Source organism: Ruditapes philippinarum, unplaced genomic scaffold (genome assembly GCF_026571515.1).
Source record: "Ruditapes philippinarum isolate M1 unplaced genomic scaffold, ASM2657151v2 ctg1436_1_1_1_1, whole genome shotgun sequence".
Taxonomy (NCBI): Eukaryota; Metazoa; Mollusca; class Bivalvia; order Venerida; family Veneridae; genus Ruditapes; species Ruditapes philippinarum.
The window spans coordinates 266,248-293,964 of NW_026866315.1; the positions used below are offsets into that span (position 1 = coordinate 266,248).

Consider the following 27,717-nt stretch of genomic DNA (forward strand, 5'->3'; position numbering starts at 1 on the left):
AGGCTGAACATGAGCCCGTCCAACAAAATAATCGCATGACGTTGCATTTTACCTCCTCAAAACAAGCTGAACAAGCGGAAGTGTTGTTTTTTTTATTTTGAAACACTGCTTGATTTTATGATCATACTTTGCACATATTTTGTTAAAAACGTACATTTTTGAAACGCACACAAATCTTTTCAGAAAGCTTTCAACTGGTCTTTGCATGAATAATGGTATGCTAACAAAATAGCTCTCTTAAAATTGCAACAATAGTAATAATTAGGAATAGTACATATACAGTTATTGGCGTCCGCGCCGAAGCGCGACGCCCGTATGGAATGAGAAAGGGCAATTGCAACTTCTCTAGCCTTTTCGTCGGCCATAATAGCCGGTTGGTATGACTGTTTATCAAAAATGAAATGTCGCGATATGTAAAATAAAATGAATACCGAACTGGATAATTTCGCAATGTAAACATATTCAAATGAAATTATCTATCCGTCAGTTAATCGCGCTCTTTGGTATTTTTATTGGCAACGCCGGTAAGCAGCGTCGTCTCTTATGGAATGCATTTTATTTTGGCCTATGAAGGAGCTGTTATTATTAGCAGTTAATGTCATGTTGTGTTAATTAGTTTTATTTTGATTCGTAAAAATCAAGGAAACAAATATTTTGTTCTATTTGTATTAAATAACTTTATGTAAAAAGCATGTGTATTGTGATATTATTTTCATGAAATTGCAAGCTCACTATAACAGCTTGTCCCTTAGCTTTATGGGCAATACTAAAACCCGGATTTCGAATATCGTTGTGGTCTAAATTGATGCCCGTATTCTTTTTCATTCCTTTATATATTTTCAAAATTTTCCTACAAGAAGAACGTTCACCGGCAAATGAGTAATAGGATAGGTAAAAACGATTACCCTTTTGATTTTATTCATATTACGTTTATCTATTGCACAGAATGATTGTTTTTACAAAGTGTACCAGTATCCGGATGTTGAAAGCTATCCGATTTTCTGCAATTACTGCTGTCATATGGCCATCTTACTTTTTATGAATATTTTACCATTACTTTGCATGGCTTAATAAAACTGACTCTGCAACATTTAATAATTTTGCTGTTTAGGGTGTTCTTTTGGGTTTCAGGTTTTCTCTATTTTAAGGGGTAGTCATGTACTCATGTTTACTAAATTATTTGTGTTTTTTTCTGTCTATCTTAGGTATTACTATTTTTGTTGTATAAAATTTACCAGTTGTAAGGTCATCAAAAGCATAGAGGCCCTGAGGAGTGAATATTTATAGATTTTATTTACTGGATTTATATACCTTTCACTGGATTTTTCTAGTTTGTTCAGTTAGTACATATCTACAGGTATTCTGCTACAGGAATCTTCTAATCACTATGTGAAACTAATTATTATTTTCTATGTGTTTGTATATAAATTGTTAATAAAATAACCTTTTGTAAAAAAGGAAAGGTAGAAAATTAAAGCTATGCATGTAGGTGCTCATGTCCATATATTAAAACAAAGAAAGGACATCCTGAAGTTATCAATTTTGAACACTTGATATATATGCAGTTAGTTATATAGTAAAGTCTAATGGAAGGTTAAAAGAGGGACAGTATTTGTTACTGTAAAGATATGCATTTAATGTTTAGACACTCACACAACTCAATCTTTATTATGTGATATAGATTATTTGAGATTTTTTTTTACTTTTATACTATACATTATAGTTTTCTTTCTACAAGATTATGAATTCCATCAAAGAACCAATGTTAATAGGATGTTATATTCATTTTAATGGAAACTGGGAATTATTAATGTAATGTGCATACATGTGTTTCTTAGTATATGGATATAAGCTGTATTTCTGTATTTAAAGACTTGTGCACTAAATTTTATAGTGGGTGATTTGTGCCACATGAAAACCAATAAAGTACAAAAAGTAACCGGGCGCCAGATGAAAACATGAAAAAAAAAATCTACCATAAAGTCGTTCGTTTGTTGCATTTTCATGTTTTTCGCCCGGTGCCCCTGATGCAAAATACAAATCAGCCTTCATAAAATTTCTTATCATAGAAAAAAGGTTAGTTTTTTATCTGTACAAAAAATAGATATTGTACGTGTATTAGTACAGTTATGTTCACTTTCAAATTGACCTGTTATAAATAATGGCACAACCAATAACTGTCTAAGGCCTTTTTAGTAAAAATAATTATACAATATATAAATTGTTATTTTGATTAAGACTATGAGTATGTAAGTTTTTTTCTTATTTGTTTAATTAAGAATAAATCTACCTGTTAATTTAAAAATCTAAAAGTATCTGTCACGGTTTAGAACTGTTCACTATTTAACTCTCGCAAATAGCGAGTGTATATATACAATTAAGTTATCGGAGTCAGTTGATGACCGGTTGAGTCAAGACTCAGTCGGAACCTGAAAGAACTCCGTCAAAATCCGTCGGAGTCGATACTTAAATATTTCATGTATCACGAGTTTCATGCTATTTTCAGGTTAATTGTTACCTATATAAAGGGAATTAAATTGAAACCGGGGTTATTAGTTTGGGATTGTTTTAGTTGAGTTTGTTGTGTTAAGAGAAAATTACATGTGAGGATTATTCAGGATATTGTCTGTAAAATAAAATAAAATAATTGCGATTATAAAATAAAGAAGTTAACAAGAAATTATTTGTGTTTTACTTAAAATAAAATAAATCCAGTGTGGCAAAGAAATAGAAATCTACAGTCCTAAAACTGAAAGTAATAAAAACTTCGCCACATTAACGGAGAAAATGTGTAAGCGGCCAGATAGCTCAATCACTACAGCCGCAGTACATTATTCTGTGAGTCACAGGTTCGAGTTCTGGTCAAGCTGAAAGTTTTTCTCATCCTCTGACTGATATAACGTGAGTTTAATTCATATTGTCTGTATAACTAGAATTTCATGCCAAATCAATATAGTGGGAAAAAATATGTTGTGGTTTCTGGACTGTTTCATTTTTAAAGAGAAAATGTTGTAACGGCCCGATAGCTCAGTTGGGGTTTTCTTGGAAGTCATCGGGTTCGAGTATGGTAGGTTTCAGTCAGGTTAAGAAGTGGTATATCAAACTGACACATGTTTGATTCATTTAAATGATTGTATTAAATTTGAAATGGACAAGGCAGTATTGCAACAATACTTTAGTCTACAAAAAGGCATTTTGATACAGTTGATCACACTATACTTGTGCTCAAATTGGTTTCTTCTCATGAACGTAAGCAATCTGTCCATAGGAAATGAATTTTTTTAACATGATTTAAGTCTTATATCTGATAGACAGCAGACTGGTGGGATGTGGCTGGTAACTCATTTACTACTGCTCTGAGTACCTATGAAGTCCCCCGAGGTTCATTTTAGGTCCTCTTTTATGCTTAATATATGTCAATGATATGTCTGCAAACCTAAGCAATAAGCTTTTTATTATATACTGATGACTCAGGTGTCCTTGTATTTGGTAAAATAAATCTGAAGAAATTCTCTCTTATCGCATGAGTCTTATAAGATTGGTTAATTGGCTATATATTGTCTTTGTATCTTGGCAAGACAGATTCTATTCTTTTTGTTTAAGCTTTTCAACTTAAACTGGACCTAGCCTCAAGGTCAAATGTAATGGTACTGCTATAAAGTACACAATCTTTTGTTAAGTATTTATGTGCAAAACTTGATCAATTTTTTGGCGTCGCTTTGATGCTTTGCATCAATGCTTTTCTTGTTAATCATTTTGTAATACACAGTGTTATTGCTTTACTTATAAATAGAATGATGACCTGAACATTGTGAAAGTCCGAAAATCTATTTTTAGAAGTAGTTTTAGTTTACCGAAAAGGCATTTGTTGCAAGAACTGGAAAATTTTTGCAGGAAAAAAATGCAATCATATTAAAACAAATTAAAAGCAATTTAGTAGGCATCTTTTTACGAATTTTTAATTATAGTATACATTTTCGGCGCAAATTTTAAATGAGTTTTTTATGGGTTTTTTGATAGCTTAAACACAGAGGGTCGCTAAATCAAAAAAGTAGTTTACCCCCCAAATAAAAAATTACAACTTTGTTCTATTTTTTACTATTTTGTTTATTTTTCCCAAAAAAAAATCCCCCTGAATTGAAATTTTTCAAATAACAATATTAAAGATAATGAAAAAACCCCTAAGTATAATAAAATTATACCCTATAGGGGGTAATTTTTGGGGTGTTTAGACCCTTTTAATTTTTTTATTCGTTAAATGATAAATAAGTTTTTGTGGAAAAAACATTTAATATTCAAATCTCTAGCATGCCTACCAAAGTTCATGATGAACAATGTCTTTCGTCCGCCCATTCATAAATAATATACAATACTTGTTAAAACCAATTAACCAATGAAAAGTTTATAAGAATATCTGGTCATCAGATGTCTACTAGTTCATCTTCACTTCCTGCATTTCTTGCTTGGACGCCCTTTGATGTCTTGCATCAATGCTTTTCTTGTAAAGACGGTAATACAAATCAGGGAATGGTCGGAAAATGATAATTAGCATAAATTATGGACTTCAGGCTGAAGTGTTCTTTACCATAAGGCCCGCACTGCTCTGTCACGTGTGACAACCGAAATGTAAAAATAATATACCCCACACAGTCAGGCATGATACACATGTAAAATGCAATGCATATGACACATATGAAACATTGAGAATATATATTTCTCATCATATGTTGTTTATCATACATTTTTAACCGCAATAATGATTTTACTGTTTTAGTCATGTACAGCGAAGTAGGTATATTGCTATTTACTCAAATATAGAATCTGAGTTGACATATTTTTATTTATATTTGTAGGACTGTTGGAAGAGAATTTGTATTTGGAATTTTCGATATGGTCGGTAGCTGTTGTCATGGTTCCAATAATAAAATATCTGTAGATATCACAAACACGTCTCCAAACCGTACGACAGTCAGATTGCAAATTCCATTCCTCAACAACGATACAAATTTCTATATTCCTACTGGAGAAAAGAAAACTGTTCTAATTGATCCTTCAATACAGCGTGACGGTACGTTTAAAGATTCTCGTGGCATTAAAATATCTGCTGATCACGACATAAGTGTTCTTGTGACTAATGCATTTAACAATTCTAACAATATTGATTCATATAACATTTTACCAATAACTGAGCTAGGTAACGAGTACAACATCTATTCCTATTTAGGAACGGTCAACTTCAGAGGAAGTGAAATGCTTGTAGCTGCAGTAAAGAACAACACAAAAGTAACGTTAATGAATCAAACTGATGTCATTCAATCAATCATATTGAACGAATTTGAAATATTTCAATACCTTTACAGCCAAGGTGATCTTACAGGAACACACGTGAACTCAGATAAAAATGTTTATGTTGTGAGTGGTTCAACACACACGGGTATTCCGTCTGGTTCTACAGAATACATTGCTTCTGAAATATTTCCCGTGTCATCATGGTCAAACAGTTACATTATACCACCAGTGCTTCCAAAATCAGCTTTTATAATAAGAATAGTAACAAACTCTTCCAGAGATGTGACTTTAGCCAATTCAACGCGAACATACAAATTAAATCCATCTTCTATAAAGGACCAATACTTTGGCACTGAAGCAGTTGTAGCAACATGTGAAAGCCCGTTTTCCGTTACACAATATGGAGTGAATTATGCATATGGCAGCATAGCCGGCGACCCTTTTATGGTAGCGGTACCCGGTGTAGATACGTATATTAATGAGTATATTTTCACAGTTCCGCACGAGTATTACTCGGTGAAATATCATGCAGCAATCATCGTACCGAAAACTGGTATAGCTGGCCTGGTGTTGGACAATCGTTCGATACAATCATATAACTCAGCAGCTATTACAGTGCCATCACCTTTTGACGAATTTAAGATTTTCACTTTTCCTATCAATGAAGGCTACCACCACTTCTATCATCCAGTTCGCTCGATTAAATACGGCGTGTTTATTTACGGACATGGCAATTATTTGAGCAACAGTTTTTATGCTGGCTATGATTTAAGACGTATGTAACATTATCTTACATCATCTAAATATATGTTAACATGTCAATGATCATCTTTAACCAATACAATATCACTAATCTTTAAGAATGTTTTTGACTTTTATATGGTTTGAACCAATATAGATAATAAGTTATTTTAGCTATCATTTTCATCTTAAATTTTAATAACGGGATAAAAGTATTATAGTAATAATACTAAGTAGTTTGATCCTCCTTGAAATTTATTGTGTGTTTATTATCTTATTTATCTGCAGGAACAAAAATGTGTTATAGTTGTGACGATCTTAGTCATATAGATCTTTGTGATACAGTGAAACAATGTAACAGTCAAGAGGTATTTGTACCAATGGTGAAACAGAATCCATTGACATGACATTTTTAGATAATTTCTACCCTTGTTTTTATGTTACCCTTTTTCGAAGGATTGTCCCATATCAGTATACAAAATTATTAGACTCCATATCGAAGATCCAAAATAAGTAAAACAGACGCTCTGCAAAAATGCCGTCGAAGTGAAGCATACATACAAACATGTTTACATGTAAACATGTTTAATTTCAACTTCAGTTTAGTTATGAAGGTAATCGATCAAAAATTATTGATGGCAAATAATGAATAAACACATATTTATAAGCTGGAGTAACTTATTAAAATTTTAATCACGCTTAAGTGAAAAAATATTAACAATTTAAAAAGTTTAAGGGTTTCGGAAACAAATATGTACAAAATGATGTGTATATTTTACTGTTATGTTTTAAAACGTTGTCCATTTATTGTTATTAAGGTATGTTATGTTGAACGATACAAAGACGGCGGTCAAATCAAATACAAATCAGGATGTTTGCCACAAAACGTAAGTATAAGTTCAGTTAACAATTTTAACTTTTTTAACATCTTAGTACATTTGTCTCAAGCATGATTGTTTTGAAATATTTTGGCTCATCTTGAGACATGCAGCTTTAACATTGCAATATTAACAAAAATACAATATCAAAAATATCAATATCATATTCACAATGATCATATTCAAAACGGCTTTGAGGTTTTTATATGTGTAGCTTTGTCTTCATAATGGCCGAGTTAAACAGCCAATCAGAATTTCCAAATCTCACATGACTGATTTTTCTAGTAATGGCCGTTTTTTGTGAATGTTATTTTTCAGAATAGCCGACTTTTGTATCCATAATGTCGACCCTAAATTGGATAGTGTTAAATCGCCCAATATAGCAGAGTTAATGAATAATACATACATGATAACGTTAATACGTTTGTTATACATTAACTCTAAAACAAATCAGGTCTTAAAAACTTTTCTTATACTAACAGGACATTTCCGTTTCAGACTTGCGAATCTAAACGGAATGAATCAACATATTCGGATGGCATTTGTTTTGAATGCTGTTGCGGTAGTTACTGTAATAACCAAGGATGCGGTGAAAATGGTAATTTATGCACGATAAAATATAAGTTGATTCTAAATTTAAAAATCATCACGGTAAATCTTGGTACAATAAGCTCCTTATTAATGATACGTATTAAAAAACATGTATAACATAAATCAAATGCATTAGTGTTTACATGTCAAACGAAAGAATATTATCAAGTAAATACAATAATGCACTATGCAAAATGCAATAGGAATAAATCGTAAAATTTTAAATGTTGCGATGGACTCAAATGAAATGATAATGTAACATTCGAGAAGGCAATACATGGAATAACCTTTACTCTTATTTTTCATATTTAAGGAATCCCTAACAGAGATAAACGTGGGCCTATCTGCTTTGACTGTCAACATGTTTCCTCTCCTGACGAGTGTGTCAACATTACTCCATGTGATTCAAACCAGGTTTGTAAAATAGACTAAAATATTGTTTTAAAAATTGTTTTGAGTGTTTCATTTACATTAAAATTAAGAAATATTAGTTTGTTTTTATAGCAATCCAACAATGAAAATTGTTATGACATTTTGTTGCTATTTCATAACCTTTCAGGTTTGTCGCATTGAGGAGTTCAAATGGTTTGATCACTCGCACTACAAACTTGGTTGTGGACACGGATTGGTTAGCATTTTTTCTCAACACCTCAATTCGTAATTTGCAGATTTTCTTAGATTGATATTGACATCGAGGTTAAAGCTCACAAAACCTTATATCATATGTTCCTTATCTGGATGGTCGTCCATTAAATTGGAAGTACATTGTATTAAGATTCTAGTGACGAATTCTCAAATAAATAAGTATAATGATTACAGTAATGTCTAGTTTCAGTATATACTAGCAAGCTGTATGGTATGATATCTGACAATAGAGTTCAGACCATTTTATACAACCTCCTCTATCAATTACAATAAATCATTAACTGTATGATAGAATTATAAAAATATATTTCATGAAAGAAAATAATTTTACGTTTTCTGTAGTGTGACCCTGTCAGCAGGAAAAGAAGTCATGTGTTTAAGAGATCTACACCAGTATGTCAGTCATGTTGCACTGATGACTATTGTAACAAGTACTGTACAGCCTCTACACAAGATCAAACTGGAGCAGTGATAGTTGGTACATGTCTTACGTTTTATTTTATTTTAAGTTTTAGAATGTGTACTACAAAGACTTTACATAAGCTTGTAAACAAACTTTTCAATAATTGTGTTAATGAATTTATTCTTAAAAGTAGAGACTTTGTATTATATATTTGTATACTCAACAGTTATATACTGAAGTACATTTGATTGTTAAAAAAGTTTTTTATTCATATGATCAAGTAGCGGACAATTCAAATATCGATTTTTAAGTGAAAAGAAGAATAAAGGAATTGATGTACACTGACGGACTTTTAAAACGCATCAGTTGGGTTTTTGCTTCTTTTTTATAGGGAAGAGCATATTTGATTTTTTTTACAATTTTGCATCACTCAATTCTTGAGTTTAAGTCGAAAACGCATGATAACCCGCATTCATAAAAAATCACAACCGACCTGTTTTATTCGCATAGTCCCAAATCTCAGTCTTGATCTCGCTGAAATTGTTTAAGATCATGTCCCTCCTCTTGGACGAGGAAGTGTAAGAAAGTCGGAGGAGGTTTTTTGTTTGTATTTTTTCAATTAATATTCTTTTTAATAAATTTTTAATACGCTTAATGATGAGGCATTCAGTATTGCGTGTATAACTCATTAGCCTGAATACAAGCAAGACACCTTTGCCTCATTGGCAGAACTTTTGGAGCAATTGACTGTTGTGGAATATTATTTCATTCTTGCACTAAGGGTTGTTGAAGTTGTGCTACATTTCGTGAAGGTAGTACACGTGCATAGCAAAAACCCAACTAATGCGTTTTCAAAGTCCGTCAGTGTATTTGCAGTTACTTTATAGTCGTCGTCCGATGTCAAAGAAAGAAAGTTTTTACTTCATTCTTGATATTGACATATTTCTTGTTTTCAGGATAGCAGTAGATGTCTTGCGTCTCTTTGTCAGCGGTAATTTGGTCCATTTATTGAATAACTCTGAACTTTGTTTAACATTCATATTTGTTCAATAATAAGACACTGAGCAGAAAGCGTTATGTTGTATTCTTTTTTTGTAAACTGGGCTCCATATTCTATTCTATAAATTAGGACGATCAATAAAATGGCGTATCATTATCCAAGAAATGGCATTTTACTAAATTTCATCATAAAGGCAAGCTTTAGTATCTCTACGAACAATCATCTGAAAAGTCCAGAGAACCAAAGAAATTTACGTTCGAACCCGAATTTTTTTTACATTTATTTATTAAATATTGACCATATTATCCACTTCAAATATAATCAAATACATACATATCTATTAAAGAATATCCCAAAAATTATCATCAAAGCTCATTGTTTCCATTTATGTCGTCGTTGTTGTTGCTGTTGTCTCTTTTAGGAAACATACGAAGTAACAATTAACATATCTAATCAAGCGGCAAATTTTACAGAAAGTACCTGTTATTCAAAACTATCATTTCGGTTTCTTTTTAAAGAAAGACAACATTCTTTTTCAACATACAATCAAACGCCTACATTCAGCATGTACGATGTTTCATGGCTCGTCGACGGGTGTGTCTTATGTCTTTCCTTTAAGATGACGGTAAATAGATTAGAGCCGTCATGTCGAGTGGGAATTTTATCATGTTGACCTCGAAAAGAACGTCGTGATTTTTGGCTCTACGTCTGTACTAGAAAGTATAAAATGTATCTGTAAACCTATATAATAAAGTGTATGTACAGTTGAAACATATTAAATTTAAAACATGTATAAAAATGAACGCGCTATGAAGTTTTAATTTTAGTACGACTATATGTAGAATAGGAAGAGCTATGTCCACTGATCTTCAGCGTTTATAAACCCTTCCTTTTAGAAAATCGAGTCATCTTTTGGTTGAAAGACCAATATTTTTTATTTGAATAACCAGTTAATGTTGAATGGTGTAATTTGCAATTTACTTCTATAAAACTGCATTGTACTTTCTAAATTTCATGATCCAAATGATGATATTTTGCTCTTGCGATTATCAAATTATTTCTACATACTTAATGAAACACTTTACACGTTAGTTTTACCTTTGAAATAGTAGGTCACGCAATTTGCCATAGTCCGTCGATAACATCCATATTGACAGGAATGAACAATTTCCCAGATTTGTCATTTTTCACGTTTATTATATTCTTCTATTCATCTTTGGAGAAATAAACATTTAAAAATCATAGTCCGCATACTCATTTTTGTTCCGAAAAATAAATGAATATATTCTATTTATCTTAAAGAAAATTTAATGTTTGCATTTTTATCAAACACACCTTAAGGCCTCAACAGACGGGAGGAATTTTGAAGTACACCAATTGAAACTTAGAAGTACACACAAATCCTAATATATGAAGGCTACTATTTCTTGAATTCGTACAACTTAATACTAGATTTACAGGATAGGACATGTTCTATTTTGTAAAATAGAGAAAATAAGATTCCCTAAATCGGCAAAATTGAAAATGTTGCAGGCTCAGTTTGATTGAGCATATTCATATACGGTACTGCCAAGTGCAAACTACCGTCTTCCACGTCCCATAGCACGGGCTTATTTAAACACGAAATGGCATTATTTTGAATTCAGAAACATCCGCAGATGTGTTCATACGGCCGTTATCATGGAACCTTCAACGTGACACTTCCGTGCCATTCCATGAGGAGCGGCGTATGGTCCCCATTGGTAATAAAACGTGTGCCCTAAACGAGAAACTAAACAAAATGGAATTTTGAAAGGGAATCAGAGGTTATGAAATTCTTGTTTTACAGACTCACACAATGACAGATGACAAATTTCCAAATTACCACTGATAATGTGTTGAATAAATGACATTTCCGAACAATTAACGCTAAAATGTAATAAAGTAGTAAGATGGTATAAAAGGGCGTTAAAAGAACTTGTGGAATGCTCGAATGCCAAATTAAATTATTATAGAAAATTTGTTGTTGTTGTTTTTTTTTGTTTTGTTTTTTTGTGAAAAAAATGGAGAAGTTTCAATCATTACTCATGAAGAAAATAATTTTCACCGAGAGACCAAAACATAGAACAAGTTTTAGGGTTCTCAGTTATTCAATTCATTCCAGGATATAGTAATGTCCTAAATGCTCCCTCCATACCATACTCGGCCTAGCACTTAATCAATCGTCTTATAAGGCAAATAAAAACAGTTATAGCATTTATACATGTTACAGTAATAGTAGAGAATAAATTATGTAAAGGATTCATTTGGAGGGAACGTTTTGGAAGAAAATCTAGTATAATATAGAATCAAGTGTTGAATTGCTTTGTAAATTGTACACCATATCCTCAATTAGTGTTGTGCAACTAAATCCTACCGTCTGTTTAGGCGTTTAGTTGTAACAATTGCTCTGGTGTAATGTAATTCATTTAAAAAGTGTATTTTTTATTTTATCAAGTATTGTTTTATTTCTTCTTGCTTTGAAATATATTGAAATAGACTACTACACTGACGTAATGTTGTAGCATTTTTTTATAAAAAAGAATCAAAATATATTTTCAAATAATAATCGTCAGACTGTTCCGAAAATTAGCAGCTGATTTTCGAAGATGTATTAAAAATTATTTTTATTGTTTGCCTCTGTTGTTTAAGTTGTTTACATTGTACAGGTGCCAGTTTGCCGTCCTGATCAATTGGTTTGTACGCCCGGGTACATATTGTGACGTGACAAAGATTACGTCGCAGTATAAGCGCATCGATTAAAAATGATTCTTTTTTTTTACTGTTAATTGTTTTCATTATGGATGAATGATCAATAGAATGTTATATTCTATTGCTTCTTTACAAAATTTATTGGAGGGATTGATTGAAATGATATTTTATTTGCCAAAGGCTCGCATACCTGTAATATGATTTTATTTAATTCTTTCAATAAAATTCAGTCATTTAATATCCTCTTTATAAATATTTTCGTTTGGTACTTGTAATTATATACAAAACAAGAAAATCGCCATATACGTAATACTGAGTAAAATGAATACATGTAGAATAATCCCTATCTTTTAGAATGTCATAAAAATGGGCGTTTTACAAAAGATAGAATCAATAAAATGTAATGTAAAATATCGATTTGTACAGATAAAACTGCATTCATGTTTTATGTTTTCATATTTCACATAATACGGCTGTATAATATATCGGATAATATGACTTTGTTTGCATTATATCATCATTATTGCGAGCTTAAACAAATACTATGCTACTCTAAACCGTAGCAAAATTTAAAGGTTATTACCAACTCGAGCGTACACATTTTAAGATATGATATAATTCGGTCGGGATTAAACGTCTTCTAAAACAGACAGGCAATAATTTTATAGCACTTACGTTATGGATTGTAAAATAGAAACCAGAATGAAATAAAAAAGAAATGTCCAAAGTTTTGGAAAGCGGTTTTGTAGAACAAGTGGTGGAATAGTTTAATTGTTTGCTGTTTTTTTGTTGTTTTTTTTATAAAAGAAATAATGCACTTTGTGATTCAGATGTAATGGATGTATTTGGTGGATTAGATGCAATGGTTGAATGTATTGTTGTAGATACCGATTTTAAATTTGAAGAGATTGACTACGTGTTAAAAAAATAATGATTTAACCTAATCGCATTTTCAAACAACCAATTGTTACTCCAACTGTTGTAAATACCACAGTTATTAAATGATAATATTAGGTTTAGCTAAAACATTATGAAATGTCCAAATTTATAAATCGGAGGAATCCTCCGAATACAACATTATCCCTGCGGACAAGCAATATTTTAGAACATTTACAATATGGGATGTCTGATAGAAAAAAGGTTAAAATTACTCAACAATTGGGCCAATATTTAGAGGAATTCTTTGTAAAGACAAAATCAATAACAAGTGGTGGAATGGCAGAATCGTCTAATATACCTGGACAGAGTGATTCAGATGTAATGGGTGTAATACGGGGAGTTATTGTAGTAGATACGGATTGTAAAGTTGAGGAAGATTTAATCACAATCAAAGCGGTAAGAACGGGTTGTTTACCTGGTTATTGCAAACTTAAATTCACATCGAACCAATATGACTTTTTTATGGCAAACAAAGAGAATATACCACAGGGATATTACGATATATTATTAAAAAGCACACAAAAAATGTACGTTTCAAGTACACTTTTTTGCAAACATGGAATACCCAGAAATCTAAAGCCTAATGAAAAGGGAAAAATTGATATTGAATTTAACGGACCTGCGATTACAAATTCCAATGTGGACTATGTGCAAACATTTGAAATGCAAACCTGGCCGGAAGAAGCCAAAATTTGGAAAGCACGCAAGCGATCAAATAATTGGCCAAGTATCAGTCTACTGAATAGACTTGAAAAAGAGATACCATGCTATGTAGCGCCTATTGGAAACAAAAGATCGCCTGAATTTGATTTAGAATGGAGACTTTCTTTTGTAGAACTTGAACGTGAGTTGATATGGAGTTTGAACGATACACAATTTAAATGCTATATTTTCTTAAAACTATTGAAAAATCTATTAAGTGAACATCGGATATTAGAGAATATAACATCATATCATTTAAAGAATGTACTATTTTGGACGTGTGAAACGCTACCAGAAAGTGAATGGTTGCATCGAAATCTGATCTATTGTGTCAAAAAATGCCTGAAAATGCTCGAAGTTTGTATCAGAGATAATAAACTAGAGCACTATTTTATTCCTGAAAATAATTTATTTCAAAACATACACTTTAAACTGAAAAGTAATGACGATACATTTCGTATGCTTCACGGCAATATAAACAAAATAACGACAATGTTAGCAATATATTCTAAACAAGAGTATCTGTATCACACGCCGACGGACATTGTTTTCTATTCAGCACTGTTTGAGATAATTTGGACATATTGTTCGATGTTGTATGATCCTACAATTGTAAATTGTTGTATCAAGAGATTCCCAGAGGCCGAGATGCTAGCATCATGTATAAAGATCATACAAGCCGTTACCAAATGGCGGAGAGACAGGCTAACAAAGGTCTTTGATCAGGGTTTGAGGCACACAGCTACACTAGTAAAAACGACTGTTAGCATGATAAATGAAGGACAAGATATGGACTTCTCACAAAGCACTCTAAATATAGCTATAGTTTACTTTAAGCATGAGTTATATGATAAAACTATAACTGCACTTAAAACTCTCTTTGCAGATAAATCGAAGAAAGTGTTCGTATCTTGTTTAGGACAACCAAGGTTTTTGTGTTTTGCTACTGGTGAAATGAGTGATTTGACCTCAAAAGCAAGGAATGTAAATATACATATACCGGATGAGAGAAAAAAAGTTGTCTATCAGTTTGTTACAGAGTATAATTTGAATGATATTTTACCATACCCTTTTGCCCTTCAATCATATATAAATTCAAAAAGAGACACCTTTCGTTACAACCCTGTGGTGGTTGCATATTATCTTCTCTGTATGTCTTACTTAAAGCTTGGTCACTTGGATAAGTTTAAGGACGCGTTAATGCGATTTAAACATGCAGTTAAATTTAATGTAAATAGGAAAGATTTCTACTTGTCACTTATGCTTTTAGGTAATTGTTTATACTGTTCAGGTGACATAAAAGCTTCATATAAATATTTTGCTGAATCTATGAAAGTTAAACCGTCTGTATTAAATGCTGCGATCTATCACATAGCATTTATTGTAAACAATTTGTGCAGCGGAACTCGCTGATATGTTGATTATAAATTTGTAAAAGAAGAACACTCCCTGAATATTTTTTTCTATAAGGGTCAAACCGTCTGAATTAAATGTCGTTGCCTATCTCATGGCATTTATTGTGAACAATGTTCGCAGAGAAAGTTGATAAAACTTTGACAGCAGAATGTTTTTTTTCAAAGTATTGTTAAATTATAACCTGCGAGTTTTGCTTCATAATAAATCCGTCTTGTCGTATGATTGTTTTTTATGTCTTGAAAATTTACCATAAATCATTTACTTACTTCATAACCAAGTACTCTCATTTTGTTTATACACAACATTTCATTGTTAAATACTTTGTTAATGTAGTTTCTATTGTTTCTAAATGCTGTATCCTAAAGACATTGTTAAAAGCTGAATGCTTTAGTAGCGACAGCAAAAGCCTTCATAAAAACACATCAATTTAATTTGCAGAGAAAGGATTTAGTCAGTGCATTCATTAAATGCCGCCCTTCCTTTTTGATATTAGTTTAGTCATTCATTTCCAGGTCTCAATTATTTGCCTTTTAAGCATATGCCCGTATTTTAAAGCAGCACACCTCTAGATTCACGCTTATTTTCATTGAAGTTTTGAAAATGTGTTTCAATGTATGATATTGTGAAATATTGTGAAATAAGCAAAATGCAATTTATACATCATCAATGGCACTAAATTACCAAACATGTAAATGTAAATAACCAAAAAAAAAAAAGGTCAAAACATGACATAAATAGCCCTTACTGCGTTAGTAATGCAGTAGAAATATAGTTGTAAATACTGAAATTAGTCATTAACCGCACATAATATGTAAAACATTTCTTGAATCTTAAATCATTTCGCTTTTCCTAAAGTCGTAGTACATATTGCTCAAGTTTGATTTTATTAATTTTTTTTTACACATCTGGAGGCATGCAGCTTTAATTTCAGCTAGCGTGCCTGAAATAAATCTTGTCTTGTACGACGTAGCAAGAATGTTGAACAAAGAAATGTGTGCCATACCTTTTATCAGGCGCGTGGAGACATGTATAGATTACAAAACGTGTCTTTAAATGTTATTACACATTCTTGGAACTGTCGGAACAAAAACTTTGAAACCATGATAAAATATAGAATATAATTTTCATTAAGCGCCTAATGCATACACGTACTTGTAAATTATCAGTCAATTACTGTTCCCAATGATAAGGGAGTTGCCCATATGAAAATAAAACTTAACTACACATGTTTCAGTGCCAGAAATATGAACAAACTTTTTTTTGGCGTATTGATGATAGTTATACAATAAATGTAAAACACGAATGACCCACTTGACCTGTGACTTTAAGACAATAAAATGGTAGTTGCTTTCATCGTCTACAAAATCAAAAACGAAACTAATGCCGATGATATGCCGAAGAGAGATGCTAGGCGGTATTACGCCCATAGATCATCTTCAAGTTCCTTGACTCTAGGTTTATGCTTTTAATAGATAGTAATTTACGGCGACGACTTGGGTAAATATTTCGGCCTGATGCCAACAAAATTAATGTTAAAACAAGAATTCAATCTAGTAACCTTGCTATTTGATATTTCATTTGATCTATAAGAATCTTAAATTTCCCAAAATGTTATACTAGTTTCGGGAGTACCTACAGCGGGGGCAAATATGTTATACTCTGAATGACAATGCGACGAGACGATGCGGCAAAGTGATGGGGCGATAGGCTTAACGGACTAGATGATTCGCCGAAGCGACAAGGCGATAAGATAATGCACACTATTCATTCCAAATTCGCGTATCGTACCGTCCTGACATGGCGTCGTTTGGTATCGTTTGCTGCTTCAGCTTATTATTTCGTCGCATTGGCATTTAAGGTTTAACAGAGGTAGTCGTCAATGGAAAGAAATGATGGCCTAAACTTAACACATAATACTTTTACAGCTTTACATTACCTGCCTTACTAATTGACACGTAGTGTAAAGTTCAAACCATTTTCAAACTGTTTTATCTTGTAAACAAAAGTTCTCTTTGAAACAGATCAAACGTTAACACTAAATGGATCTTTTGATATTTATTACCTTTTTAGTTTTTGAGAACTTCACCATACCAAGCTAATATACTCTATTGAGATAATAAGAAATATACAATTATGTTTTATTTTGCTGCTGACAGAGGACATGGTATTGTCAGAAATTTGCATTATTCTTAAACTTTTTTTGTCAACGAAACAAAAATTTAAGGGTAACCTATTATCAAAAAATGGTTGGGATTTTTTTTTTTGTTTTTTCTTTTTGTTTTGGCCCCCAAAATCCCCCAAAAACGACAAAACGATATAGGGAAAAAAATGAAAACCATCCTTAGCCAAAAACGGGGCCCGAGGGATTAAAATAGGAATTTTAAATTTCATGCCCCTCTTTTCGCTTTTTGTTAAATTTATCCCTCGTTTTGGGTTGAATTTGTTTTGGGCCTTCCCTTGGGGTACTCTTGTCGGTCTTTTTCTGCAATATGTGTTGTTTCCCCCATCGTTTATTGTTTATTTTTTTGTTGTTGCTTCAGTAAAAAAAAAGGACACCCCAAAGGGGACGGGGCGACAAGGGGTTTACAAAAGGAAAACTTGAAAAAATCAACGAACGATAAACCCTGACGAGTAAAATCGATACCCCAGAAATGGAAAGAAACGAGAAAACATGAAGGTAAAATAAATCAAAGGTTTGCCCTCGTCTTGTTCTTTTGTGCCTTTAGTCGCATTTTGGTTTTGCGGTTTTCAACGAGAACCCCCAAATCCCCCAAAAAAAACCCCCTAGATATCAGCCAACGAAGGGGAAAGAGAGCTGTCTTTAAAATTTACTTTTCAATTAAACGTGATTTTTGAGACGCATTCATTTCTGTTTGTTTTAAAAACTAAATAAGTCTTTTTAAAGTTCTAAGGGACGAATGATGATGACAAATGACATTCAATGGACGATTTTAACTCCCTTTTATTGTCTTTTTATTACAAACCCCTGAAATGGGCGAATTTGCGTATCCAAAGAACAGGGGTTTAAATTTTTGACGTGTTTTTTAAATTAAAAGTATTATCCATTAAAGGTATTGTTCAATAAAAAATGTTTTCTAAAGCATAGTGAGGAAGCTATTAGCTAGCTTACGGAACGTCGGTGGTTCTACTCAGGTGCCCGTTCGTGCCTGAAATAATGCATGGAGGGGCACCTAAGGTCTCCTCCACCAGTAAAGCTGGAACGTCGCGATATGACCTATACTGTGTCGATGTGCCGTAACCCCCCCCCCCCCCCCCCCCCAAAAAAAAAAAAAAGTAAAAAGAAAACAGGAGTAGTTTCCAAATATGACCATGAATTAGCACTGTATTTTTAAATATAACAAACTTTACATCTAAATTACCTATGCCAGCAATAATATATTTTCAAAGTTATAAGAGCGTACGAAAAGTTGAATCGAGCTTAAAACTCAGTGAATATGCTTTTGTAGTTATACAGAAATGGCCAAATAATAAGACGTACAAAACGTGATCGTATAGTTAATCTTCTAGATACCCAGGATCTCTGAGTTCTTATTGCCAAAAAGTGGCTAAGATGGTTTTGTATGGACGCTACCTTCTAATTAACACAGTAAAACACAAGACTTTATAAATTTAACACTAATAGATTTATTGCAACAATGATGATAAGATTTAGGAATGAATAGGCTGAATGAAAAAAAGGCTGAATGAACCAGAAATCTACAGAATAAGATAACTTATTGAAAGAGAATTTTAATAGAGTATTTCTTTTAAGTTTTACCCTAAGTTAATAATATTTTAGATTCAAATATTGCCAACGCTTTAAAGTTTTGAAAGGTGTCAAACCTCTAAAGCTTTGAAGTGAATTAACCTGTCGGCTAGTTCCAGACTATAAGAAATAGCAGAAATTTCACGCATTTATATATATCTTTTTGTAACAAAACCCAATGATTTACTTAACTTACTATTGTCCAAATATGAAAAAAAAAGTTCAAAATTTTAATTCCAAAACACAATAAAATGTTTTAAATTTATAAATGCTAAATAAAAAAATCGTAAAAAATTTATGAATAGGATTGTAAAAAGACGCTAATATGTGATTTTAAAATTCTGAAAAAAGATGTATCCCATTCCAGCAAAAACAGGAAAAATTAATCCCAAAAACAATTTCCAGAAACCCCCTTGCTACTTATCTTTTTAAACAAGTCTATTTAAAAAACCCTAGATCGATTAGAAAAATTTTCAGATTTTGTTTATCAAATAAAAATTTTTTGTGTGACATCATTTTTTCTATATTTAAAATACCAAAACCATACAATGATACAATTCACATTATCAATATCTTTCCAAAAATTTAAAATACTGCAAATTTTTAGTTTAATAAAAAAAAAATTTTTAAAATAAATAAATAGCAGCCGTTTTTAAAACATCACCCCATTGAAAGGGCGTTAAAACGTGCAGTATTAAAAATGTACTTCTATTGCAAATTAAAAAAAATGGTGTAATTAAAGTGAAAAAAAAAGCAAAAACTGGGTTAAAATTCTGTGAAAGTGCATTTTTTTGAGATAAATAAGTTTTAACATTCAGCGACCTGTTTTTGGATTATTGAAATTTTAAAAAAATATAAATGCTGTTTTTATTAAAAACTAGGGGAAACTCTTTTTTTTTTCGATTTTCGACATTTCGTTTTAAAATTCTACATTTTTTTTCTTTTGAGTTTCCTCTGTTTCGTTTTTGGTTTGTTTTTGTTTTGATATTTTGATCTACTATTATTGAAATTAACTCCGTTGTAGTGCCAACACATACTAATAAGTGAAGGGGAAAGTTGGGACAACCGGCCGGTCCGTCAGGCGGTCCACTGCATTGTCTCCGGACGATAACTAGAGTTTTGAATGAGTTATTGTGATCAAACTTGATATATATCAACCTTATGTGGAAACCCCAGTTGATTATCTTATATGAAGAATCGGATTGGGATTGCTTTTTGACACCCAAGGGTCAATATCAAGGTCACTGTTACTAAAAATAGAAAAAAATGTTATATAGCAAGCTTATATGAAGATCCAGGTTGGAACTGCTTTAAGTAAAGGTCAAGGTCACTGTTACTAAAAATAGAAAAATGGTTTCTGGAAGATAGGTTACCTTAGTTTATTGTAATAATTATTGGTACACAGATAAAATATAATAAAACTTAGGTCGAGTTCAAATTTTTGCGTCAGACCACTTATTTTTTTAAAAGGTTAAGGTTGCTGGTAGGGGTATGAGCACCTTTAGTGATAGTTGTTGCAATATGGAGTTGCTTCCAGAGTATATGAACAGCTTATACATTAAGTTTTGATTTTGGATATCTTTTCAAATATTTGTTATATTTACTTGCAATTTTATTTCAGATTGCTGAAATATTCTCCAGTGTTTTTGCAACAAATTGTAAAGCAAGTAAGTAAAGAACCCTTGGTGCTTTTGATTTAGATATCAAACGTAATGTAAAATATAGAATGGTTCATAAAATGAATATCTCAGAGACAAAACGTGTATATATATAACGTTCACTAATGTTATGAGTCAATTTAAATACTCTGCCGAAAATGATATTTAATAAACTTGTGATGTCAGTAAGTAACCTTTATTAAACTTGCATATTTAAAAATATAGAACGAAATTATACATTTTAAATACATAGTGTTTATAATTTTTTGACGAAACTGTATCATTTATTTCACAGGCAAATAGGTCACATAATCAAATATTTTACAGATATATATATAAGGCACCCCCAATTGAAACAAAAACAAAAACAATGCAAAACGAAACAATAAATTATGCTATTTGACGGATATTTTAATGAAATAAATAGCTTAACATTGAATTTACGCTTTCAAATGCGAACCAAAGGGATTACCGTGAAAAAGGTCGCTTTTGCAGCATTTCTTATTTGTTTAGTATGACTTTTTGTTCTGTTTGAGACCTTAAATTTATTTAGTATTATAGCCCATTAGTAGAAGATAAAAAAATTTGTTTTAAAAAGATTTTTGGTTCACTACGGATTATGACGGGAAAAAATTATGCAGGCCTGCAAAAAAACGTATTTTTATACTTTTCATTTTTCTTAAAAAAAAGAAAAGGCGGAAATTTTTTTTTTTTTAAATTAAACGATTTTTTAATTTTTTATTTAACTTGATTGTTTAAAACCCCAAAAATTTAAAAAAACTTCTTTCAAATTTTTTGCATAAAAAAGGGGTATTACAAAAACCTCTAAACCCCAATCTTTGGGTGAAATGTTCATTCAGAAAAACGATTTTATATACGGGTTTTTGGCCCCGGCTTCAACCCTTATGTAAAAAATTAAATACTTACACCTCGGGGAAAGAATACATTAAGTAAAATAAAGCAATCCATATAAATTTTATAATCGGGGTCCTGGCCCCGCTTTACTGTGGGTAAAATAAAAAAATCCTCACATAGTATATACAATACAGGAAAACAAAAAACAATACACATAAATTTATTAAAATTTATTTTTACAATATTGTTCATCATATTTTTTAACCCAAAAATTTTTTTACGAATAAAACTTTAAAATTAACTATGTACGTAATGAAGTAGGTATTTCTATAATATAATTTTTTAAAAAAATAAGTTAAATGTTTTTTATTTATATGGTAGGGATGGGAAGAAATTTGTATTGGAATTTCACGTTGGTTTTGTTCTAGATGTAATTGTGACACAAAATATTCCAAACCGAAAAATAGTCGGGGCAAATTAAATTTCCCCAATAAGAACAAATTTCTTTTTCCTACTGGGGAAAAAAAAATCTTTTTAATTTATCCTTAATCAATTTTGGGGCAGATTTAAAACTTCAAAAACAAGTGAAGATTTAAAGATTTTGCTGGGATTAAAAAATTTTGCTAAGCACACAAAAGGTGACTAAAATTTTTGCTAAAATAAGAAATCCCTTCATATAATTTTTTAACCCCTAGCTGAATAAAAAAATAGTTTTTTTTACCTTCCCCCATAAAGATTTTTATGCAAGGGAAATGAAATGCTTTTAGTTTAGTAAAAAAAAACACAAAAGTAACGTTGAAAACAAAGCTAATGTCATGCAATCAATCGTATTAAACGAGTTTGAAATATTTCAATTCCTTTACGACCAAGGTGATCTTACAGGCACACATGTGAACTCTGATAAAAATGTTTATGTTGTGAGTGGCTCAACAAACATGGGTGTTGTGTCTGGTACTAACGAATACATTGCATCAGAAATGTTTCCCGTTTCAAGGTCAAACAGTTACATCATACCACCAGTGCTTCCAAAATCAGCTTTTATGATAAGAATAGTAACAAACTCTTCTAGCGACGTGACTATAGCCAATTCAACTCGAACATACAAATTAAAACCATCTTCTATAAAGGACCAATACTTTGGAACCGAAGCAATTGTAGCAACATCTGAAAGCCCGTTCGCCGTCACACAATACGGTGTTAATCAAAGCTATGACAACATAGCCGGCGGTCCTTTTATGGTAGCGGTACCCGGTATAGACATGTATATTAATGAGTATATTTTTACAGTTCCGCACGAGTATTATTTGGTTAAATATCACGCAGCAATCATCGTACCGACAACTGGTATATCTGACCTGGTGTTGGAAATCGTTCGATACAATCATATAACCCAACAATTATTACAGTACCGTCACCTTTTGACGAATTTAAGATATTCACTTTTCCTATCAACGAAGGCTACCACCACTTCTATCATCCAGTTCGCTCGATTAAATACGGCGTGTTTATTTATGGACATGGCGATGTTTTTAGCAACGGTTTTTATGCCGGCTATGATTTTAGACGTATGTAACATTATCAAACATCATCTAAATATATGTTAACATATCAATGGTAATCTTTGACCGCTACAATATCAATAATTTTAGAAAGATTCTTCTAGAATGGTTTTGAATTTTATATGGTTTGTACCAATATAGATGATAAGTTATTTTAGATATCTTTTTCATCTTAAATTTTAATAACGGGATAAAAGTATTATATTAATTATACTAAGTAGTTTGATCCTCCTTGTAATTTATTGTGTGTGTATTATCTTTCTTATCTGCAGGAACAAAACAAATGTGTTATAGCTGTGACGATCTTAGTCATATAGATCTTTGTGATACAGTGAAACAATGTTACAATCATGAGGTATCTGTATTAATGATGGAAAAAATCCAGTGATATGAAATTTGTTACATAATTTCTACCCTTGTTTTATGTTGACTCTTTTCGAAGGATTATCTCATATCAGTATACAAAATTATTAGACACCATATCGAAGCTCCAAAATAAATAAAACTGACGCTATGCAAAAATGCCGTCGAAGTGAAACATACATACAAAACATGTATACATGTAAAAATGTATAATTTCAACTTCAGTTCAGTTATGAAGGTAATCGGTCAAAAATTATTGATGACAAATAATGAATAAACGCATGTTTATAAGATGGAATAACTTATTAAAATTTTAATCACGCTTTAGCGAAAACATATTAATTTAAGGGTTTCGAAAACAAATATGCACAAAATGATGTATAAAAAAATAGTATTTTTTTACTTATTCAAGTAATGTTATAAACCGTTGTCCATTTATTTAAGGTGTGTTATGCTGAACGATACAAAGACGGTGGTCAAATCAAATACAAATCAGGATGTTTGCCACCAAACGTAAGTATAAGTTCAGTTAACAATTTTAAAAATTATTTTAAGTTATCAAAGGAAAAACCTATTCGAAAAAACAAACGCATTAAATATAATCGATATCCTGTTTGACTTTTTCATTTGGAACCCCCTGAGTACAGTATCAATTTTATATAGAATGAATGTAAGTTTATTTCTGAATTATATGGTGATAAATATTGCAAACACAATGTTTAATCGTATATAAAACGTAATTTAATTTATTACTTGAGTCTTGACTGTTCTTTACTTTTCTTAACATCTTAGTAAATTTTACGCAATTATGAATTTTTGAAATATGTTGACTCATATGGAGACATATAGCTTTGACATTGCTATATTAACAAAAATACAGTATCAACAATATTAAGATCGTATTTTTATTGTTGTTCCCAAATGGCGTCGAGGTTTTCTATGTGTAGCTTTGTCTTCATAATGACCGAGTTTAACAGCCAATCAACACTTAGAAGACTGACTTTTCTCGTAATGGCCGTTTTTGTGAGTGTTTTTTTCCAGAATAGCCGACTTTGGTATCTATTATGTCTACTCTGAATTTGAAGTGTTAAATCGCCCAAGTTAGTGAATAATACATACGTGATAATGTTCATACGTTTGTAATACATATACTATAAAAACATCAGGTCTTTCAAACTTTTCTTATACATTTCCATTTCAGACTTGCGAATCTAAACGGTACGAAGCAACATATTCGGATGACATTTGTTTTGAATGCTGCAACGGCAATTACTGTAATAACCAAGGTTGCGGTGAAAATGGTAATTTATGCACGATAAAATATTAATGGATTCTAAATTCAAAAATCATCACGGTATATCTTGTTACAATAAGTTTCTAATTAAGAAGCATGTATAACAAAAATCAAATGCATTTGTGTTTACATTTCAAACGAAAGAATATTATCAAGTGAATACAATAGTGCACTATGCAATATGCAATAGAAATTTATCGTAAAATTTGAAATGTTGCGTTGGACTCTAATAAAATGATAATGTAACATTCGAGAAGGCAATACATGGAAAAACATTCACTCTTATTTTTTTATTGAAGGAATCCCTGACAGAGATAAACGTGGGCCTATCTGCTTTGACTGTCAACATGTTTCTTCACCTGACGAGTGTGTCAACATTACTCCATGTGATTTAAACCAGGTTTGTAGATGAGATTTAAGTATGGTTTAAATTGTTTTGATTGTTTAAACTGTTTCCGTTACATTAAAGTTGAAACATATAAGTTTGTTCTCTAGGAATCTAGCAATGAAATTTGTTATGATATTTTGTTACTATTTCTTAACCTTTCAGGTTTGTCGCACTGAGGAGTTCAAATGGTTTGATCACTCGCACTACAAACTTGGTTGTGGACACGGATTGGTAAGCGTTTTTCTCAACACTCCAATTGTAATTTTTAGATTTTCTTAGATGGAAATTGACATCTGGGTAAAAGCATGGTATATTCCTTATCTGGATGGTCGTTTATTACATTAGGAGAATTAAGATTCTAATGACGAATCCTCAAGTAAATAAGTACAATGTATAAAAATTACATTTATGTCTAGTTTCAATACTTTATATACTTGCAAGCTGTATGGTATAATATCTGACAATAGATTTTGACCATTTTATACGACCTCCTCGATCAATTATAATGAATCATAAACTGTCTGCGCAGACTTATAAAAAATCTATTTCATGAAAAAAAAAACATTTTACGTTTTCTGTAGTGTGACACTGTCAGCAGGAAGAGAAGTCATGTGTTTAAGAGATCCACTCCAGTATGTCAGTCATGTTGCACTGATGACTATTGTAACAGGAACTGTACACTCCATACCCAAGGTCAAACTGGAACAGTGATAGTTGGTACATGTCTTACGTCTTATTTTATTTTAAGTTTTAGAATGCGTACTTCAAATACCTTACATAAGCTAGTTAACAACCTTTTCAATAATTGTGTTAATGAATTTATTCTTAAAAGTAGAGACTTTGTATTATATATTTGTATACTCAACAGTTATATACTGAAGTACATTTGCTTGTTAAAAACGTTTTTTATTCAATTCATATGATCAAGTAGCGGACAATTCAAATATCGATTTTTAAGTGAAAAGAAGAAAAATAAAGGAATTGATGTTCACTGACGGACTTTTAAAACGCATCAGTTGGGTTTTTGCTTCTTTTTTGAAGGGAAGAGCATATTTGATTTTTGTTTTACATTTTTGCATCACTCAATTCTTGAGTTTAAGTTTAAAACACATGATAACCCGCATTCATTAAAAAAATCACAACCGACCTGTTTTATTCGCATAGTCCCGATCTCAGTCTTGATCTCGCTGGGATTGTTTAAGATCATGTCCCTCCTCTTGGACGAAGTCAGAGGAGGTTTTTTGTTTGTATTTTTTTTTCTATTAATATTCTTTTTAATAAATTTCAAATTCGCTTATTGATGGGGCATTCAGTATTGCGTGTATAACTCATTAGCCTGAATGCAAGCAATACACCTTTGCCTGATTGTCATTGACAGAACATTTGGAGCAATCGACTGTTGTGGAATATTATTCCATTCTTGCACTAAGGGTTGATTAAGTTGGGCTACATTTCGTGAAGAAAGTACACGTGCATAGCAAAAATCGAAACTGATACGTTTTCAGTCATTTTATTTGCAGTTACTTTATAGTCGTCGATTGAAAAGAAAGAATGTTTTTACCTTATTCTTAATATTGACATACTTCTTGCTTTCAGGATAGCAGTAGATGTCTTCCGTCTCCTTGGCAGCGGTAATTTGGTCCATTTATTGAATAACTCTGAATTTTGTTTAACTTTCATATTTGTTCAATAATAAGACTGGTCAGAAAGCATTATGTTGTATTCTTTTTTGTAAACTGGGCTCCGTATTCTATTCTATAAATTAGGACGATCAATAAAATGGCGTATCATTATCCAAGAAATAGCATTTTACCAAATTTCATCATAGAGGCAAGCTTTAGTATCTCTGCGAACAATCCTCTGAAAATTACAGAGAACCAAAGAAATTTACGATCGATCCCAAATATTTTGTTTACATTTATTTAGTAAATATTGACCATATCATCCATTTCTAATATAATCATATACATACATATCTATTAAGAAATATCCCAAAAATAATCATCAAAGCTCATTGTTTCCATTTAAGTCGTCGTTGTTGTTGCTGTTGTCTTTTTTAGGAAACGTACGAAGTAACAATTAACATATCTAATCAAAAGGCAAATTTTACAGAAAGTACCTGTAATTCAAAATTATAATTTCGGTTTCTTTTTAAAGAAAGACAACATTCGTTTTCAACATACAATCAAACGCCTGCATACACCATGTACGATGTTTCATGGCTCGTCGACGGTAGTGTCTTATGTCTTTCCATTAAGATAACGGTAAATAGATTAGAGCCGTCATGTCGAGTGAGAATTTTATCATGTTGACCTCGAAATGACGTCGTGATTTTCGCCTTTACGTCTGTACTAAAAAGTTTAAAATTTATGAGTAAACATATGTATTATAAAGTGGTTGTGTAAAAGTGTATCTAAAGTTGAACCATATTGAATTTAAAACATGTATAAAAATGAACGCGCTATGACGTTTTAATTTTAGTAAGACTATACGTAGAATA

The 27,717-nt window shown here is 31.6% G+C and overlaps 2 protein-coding genes across 3 annotated transcripts; both read left to right on the forward strand.

Annotated features, from left to right (window-relative positions):
• Window positions 1-4,857: 4,857 nt before the first annotated feature.
• LOC132732100 (IgGFc-binding protein-like) lies at window positions 4,858-26,928 on the forward strand. Of its 2 annotated transcripts, none has more exons than XM_060718461.1 (8): window positions 4,858-6,064; window positions 23,445-23,527; window positions 23,980-24,048; window positions 24,737-24,836; window positions 25,129-25,229; window positions 25,380-25,448; window positions 25,799-25,934; window positions 26,814-26,928. In XM_060718461.1, the coding sequence occupies exons 1-8, from the start codon at window positions 4,891-4,893 to the stop codon at window positions 26,816-26,818; spliced, it is 1,737 nt and encodes a 578-aa protein (XP_060574444.1). In that variant the 5' UTR covers window positions 4,858-4,890; the 3' UTR covers window positions 26,819-26,928. The 2 variants fall into 2 exon arrangements, with proteins under 2 accessions (XP_060574444.1, XP_060574445.1); XM_060718462.1 differs by lacking the exons at window positions 23,445-23,527; window positions 23,980-24,048; window positions 24,737-24,836; ... (2 more) ...; window positions 25,799-25,934; window positions 26,814-26,928 and adding exons at window positions 6,319-6,398; window positions 6,849-6,917; window positions 7,407-7,506; ... (2 more) ...; window positions 8,487-8,622; window positions 9,504-9,874.
• LOC132732101 (uncharacterized) lies at window positions 12,775-15,553 on the forward strand. Its single transcript, XM_060718463.1, has one exon. The coding sequence runs from the start codon at window positions 13,313-13,315 to the stop codon at window positions 15,329-15,331; it is 2,019 nt and encodes a 672-aa protein (XP_060574446.1). The 5' UTR covers window positions 12,775-13,312; the 3' UTR covers window positions 15,332-15,553.
• Window positions 26,929-27,717: the final 789 nt, after the last annotated feature.

What these genes read in the sequence shown, in the direction of transcription:
- LOC132732100 (XM_060718461.1), top strand. Translation starts at nt 4,891, where the DNA reads ATGGTCGGTAGCTGTTGTCATGGTTCCAATAATAAAATATCTGTAGAT. An exon ending in CAGGATGTTTGCCACCAAAC is followed by an intron (nt 24,049 to 24,736) that starts GTAAGTATAAGT and finishes TTTCCATTTCAG; the next exon opens with ACTTGCGAATCTAAACGGTA. An exon ending in CTCCATGTGATTTAAACCAG is followed by an intron (nt 25,230 to 25,379) that starts GTTTGTAGATGA and finishes TTAACCTTTCAG; the next exon opens with GTTTGTCGCACTGAGGAGTT.
- LOC132732101 (XM_060718463.1), top strand. Translation starts at nt 13,313, where the DNA reads ATGTCCAAATTTATAAATCGGAGGAATCCTCCGAATACAACATTATCC.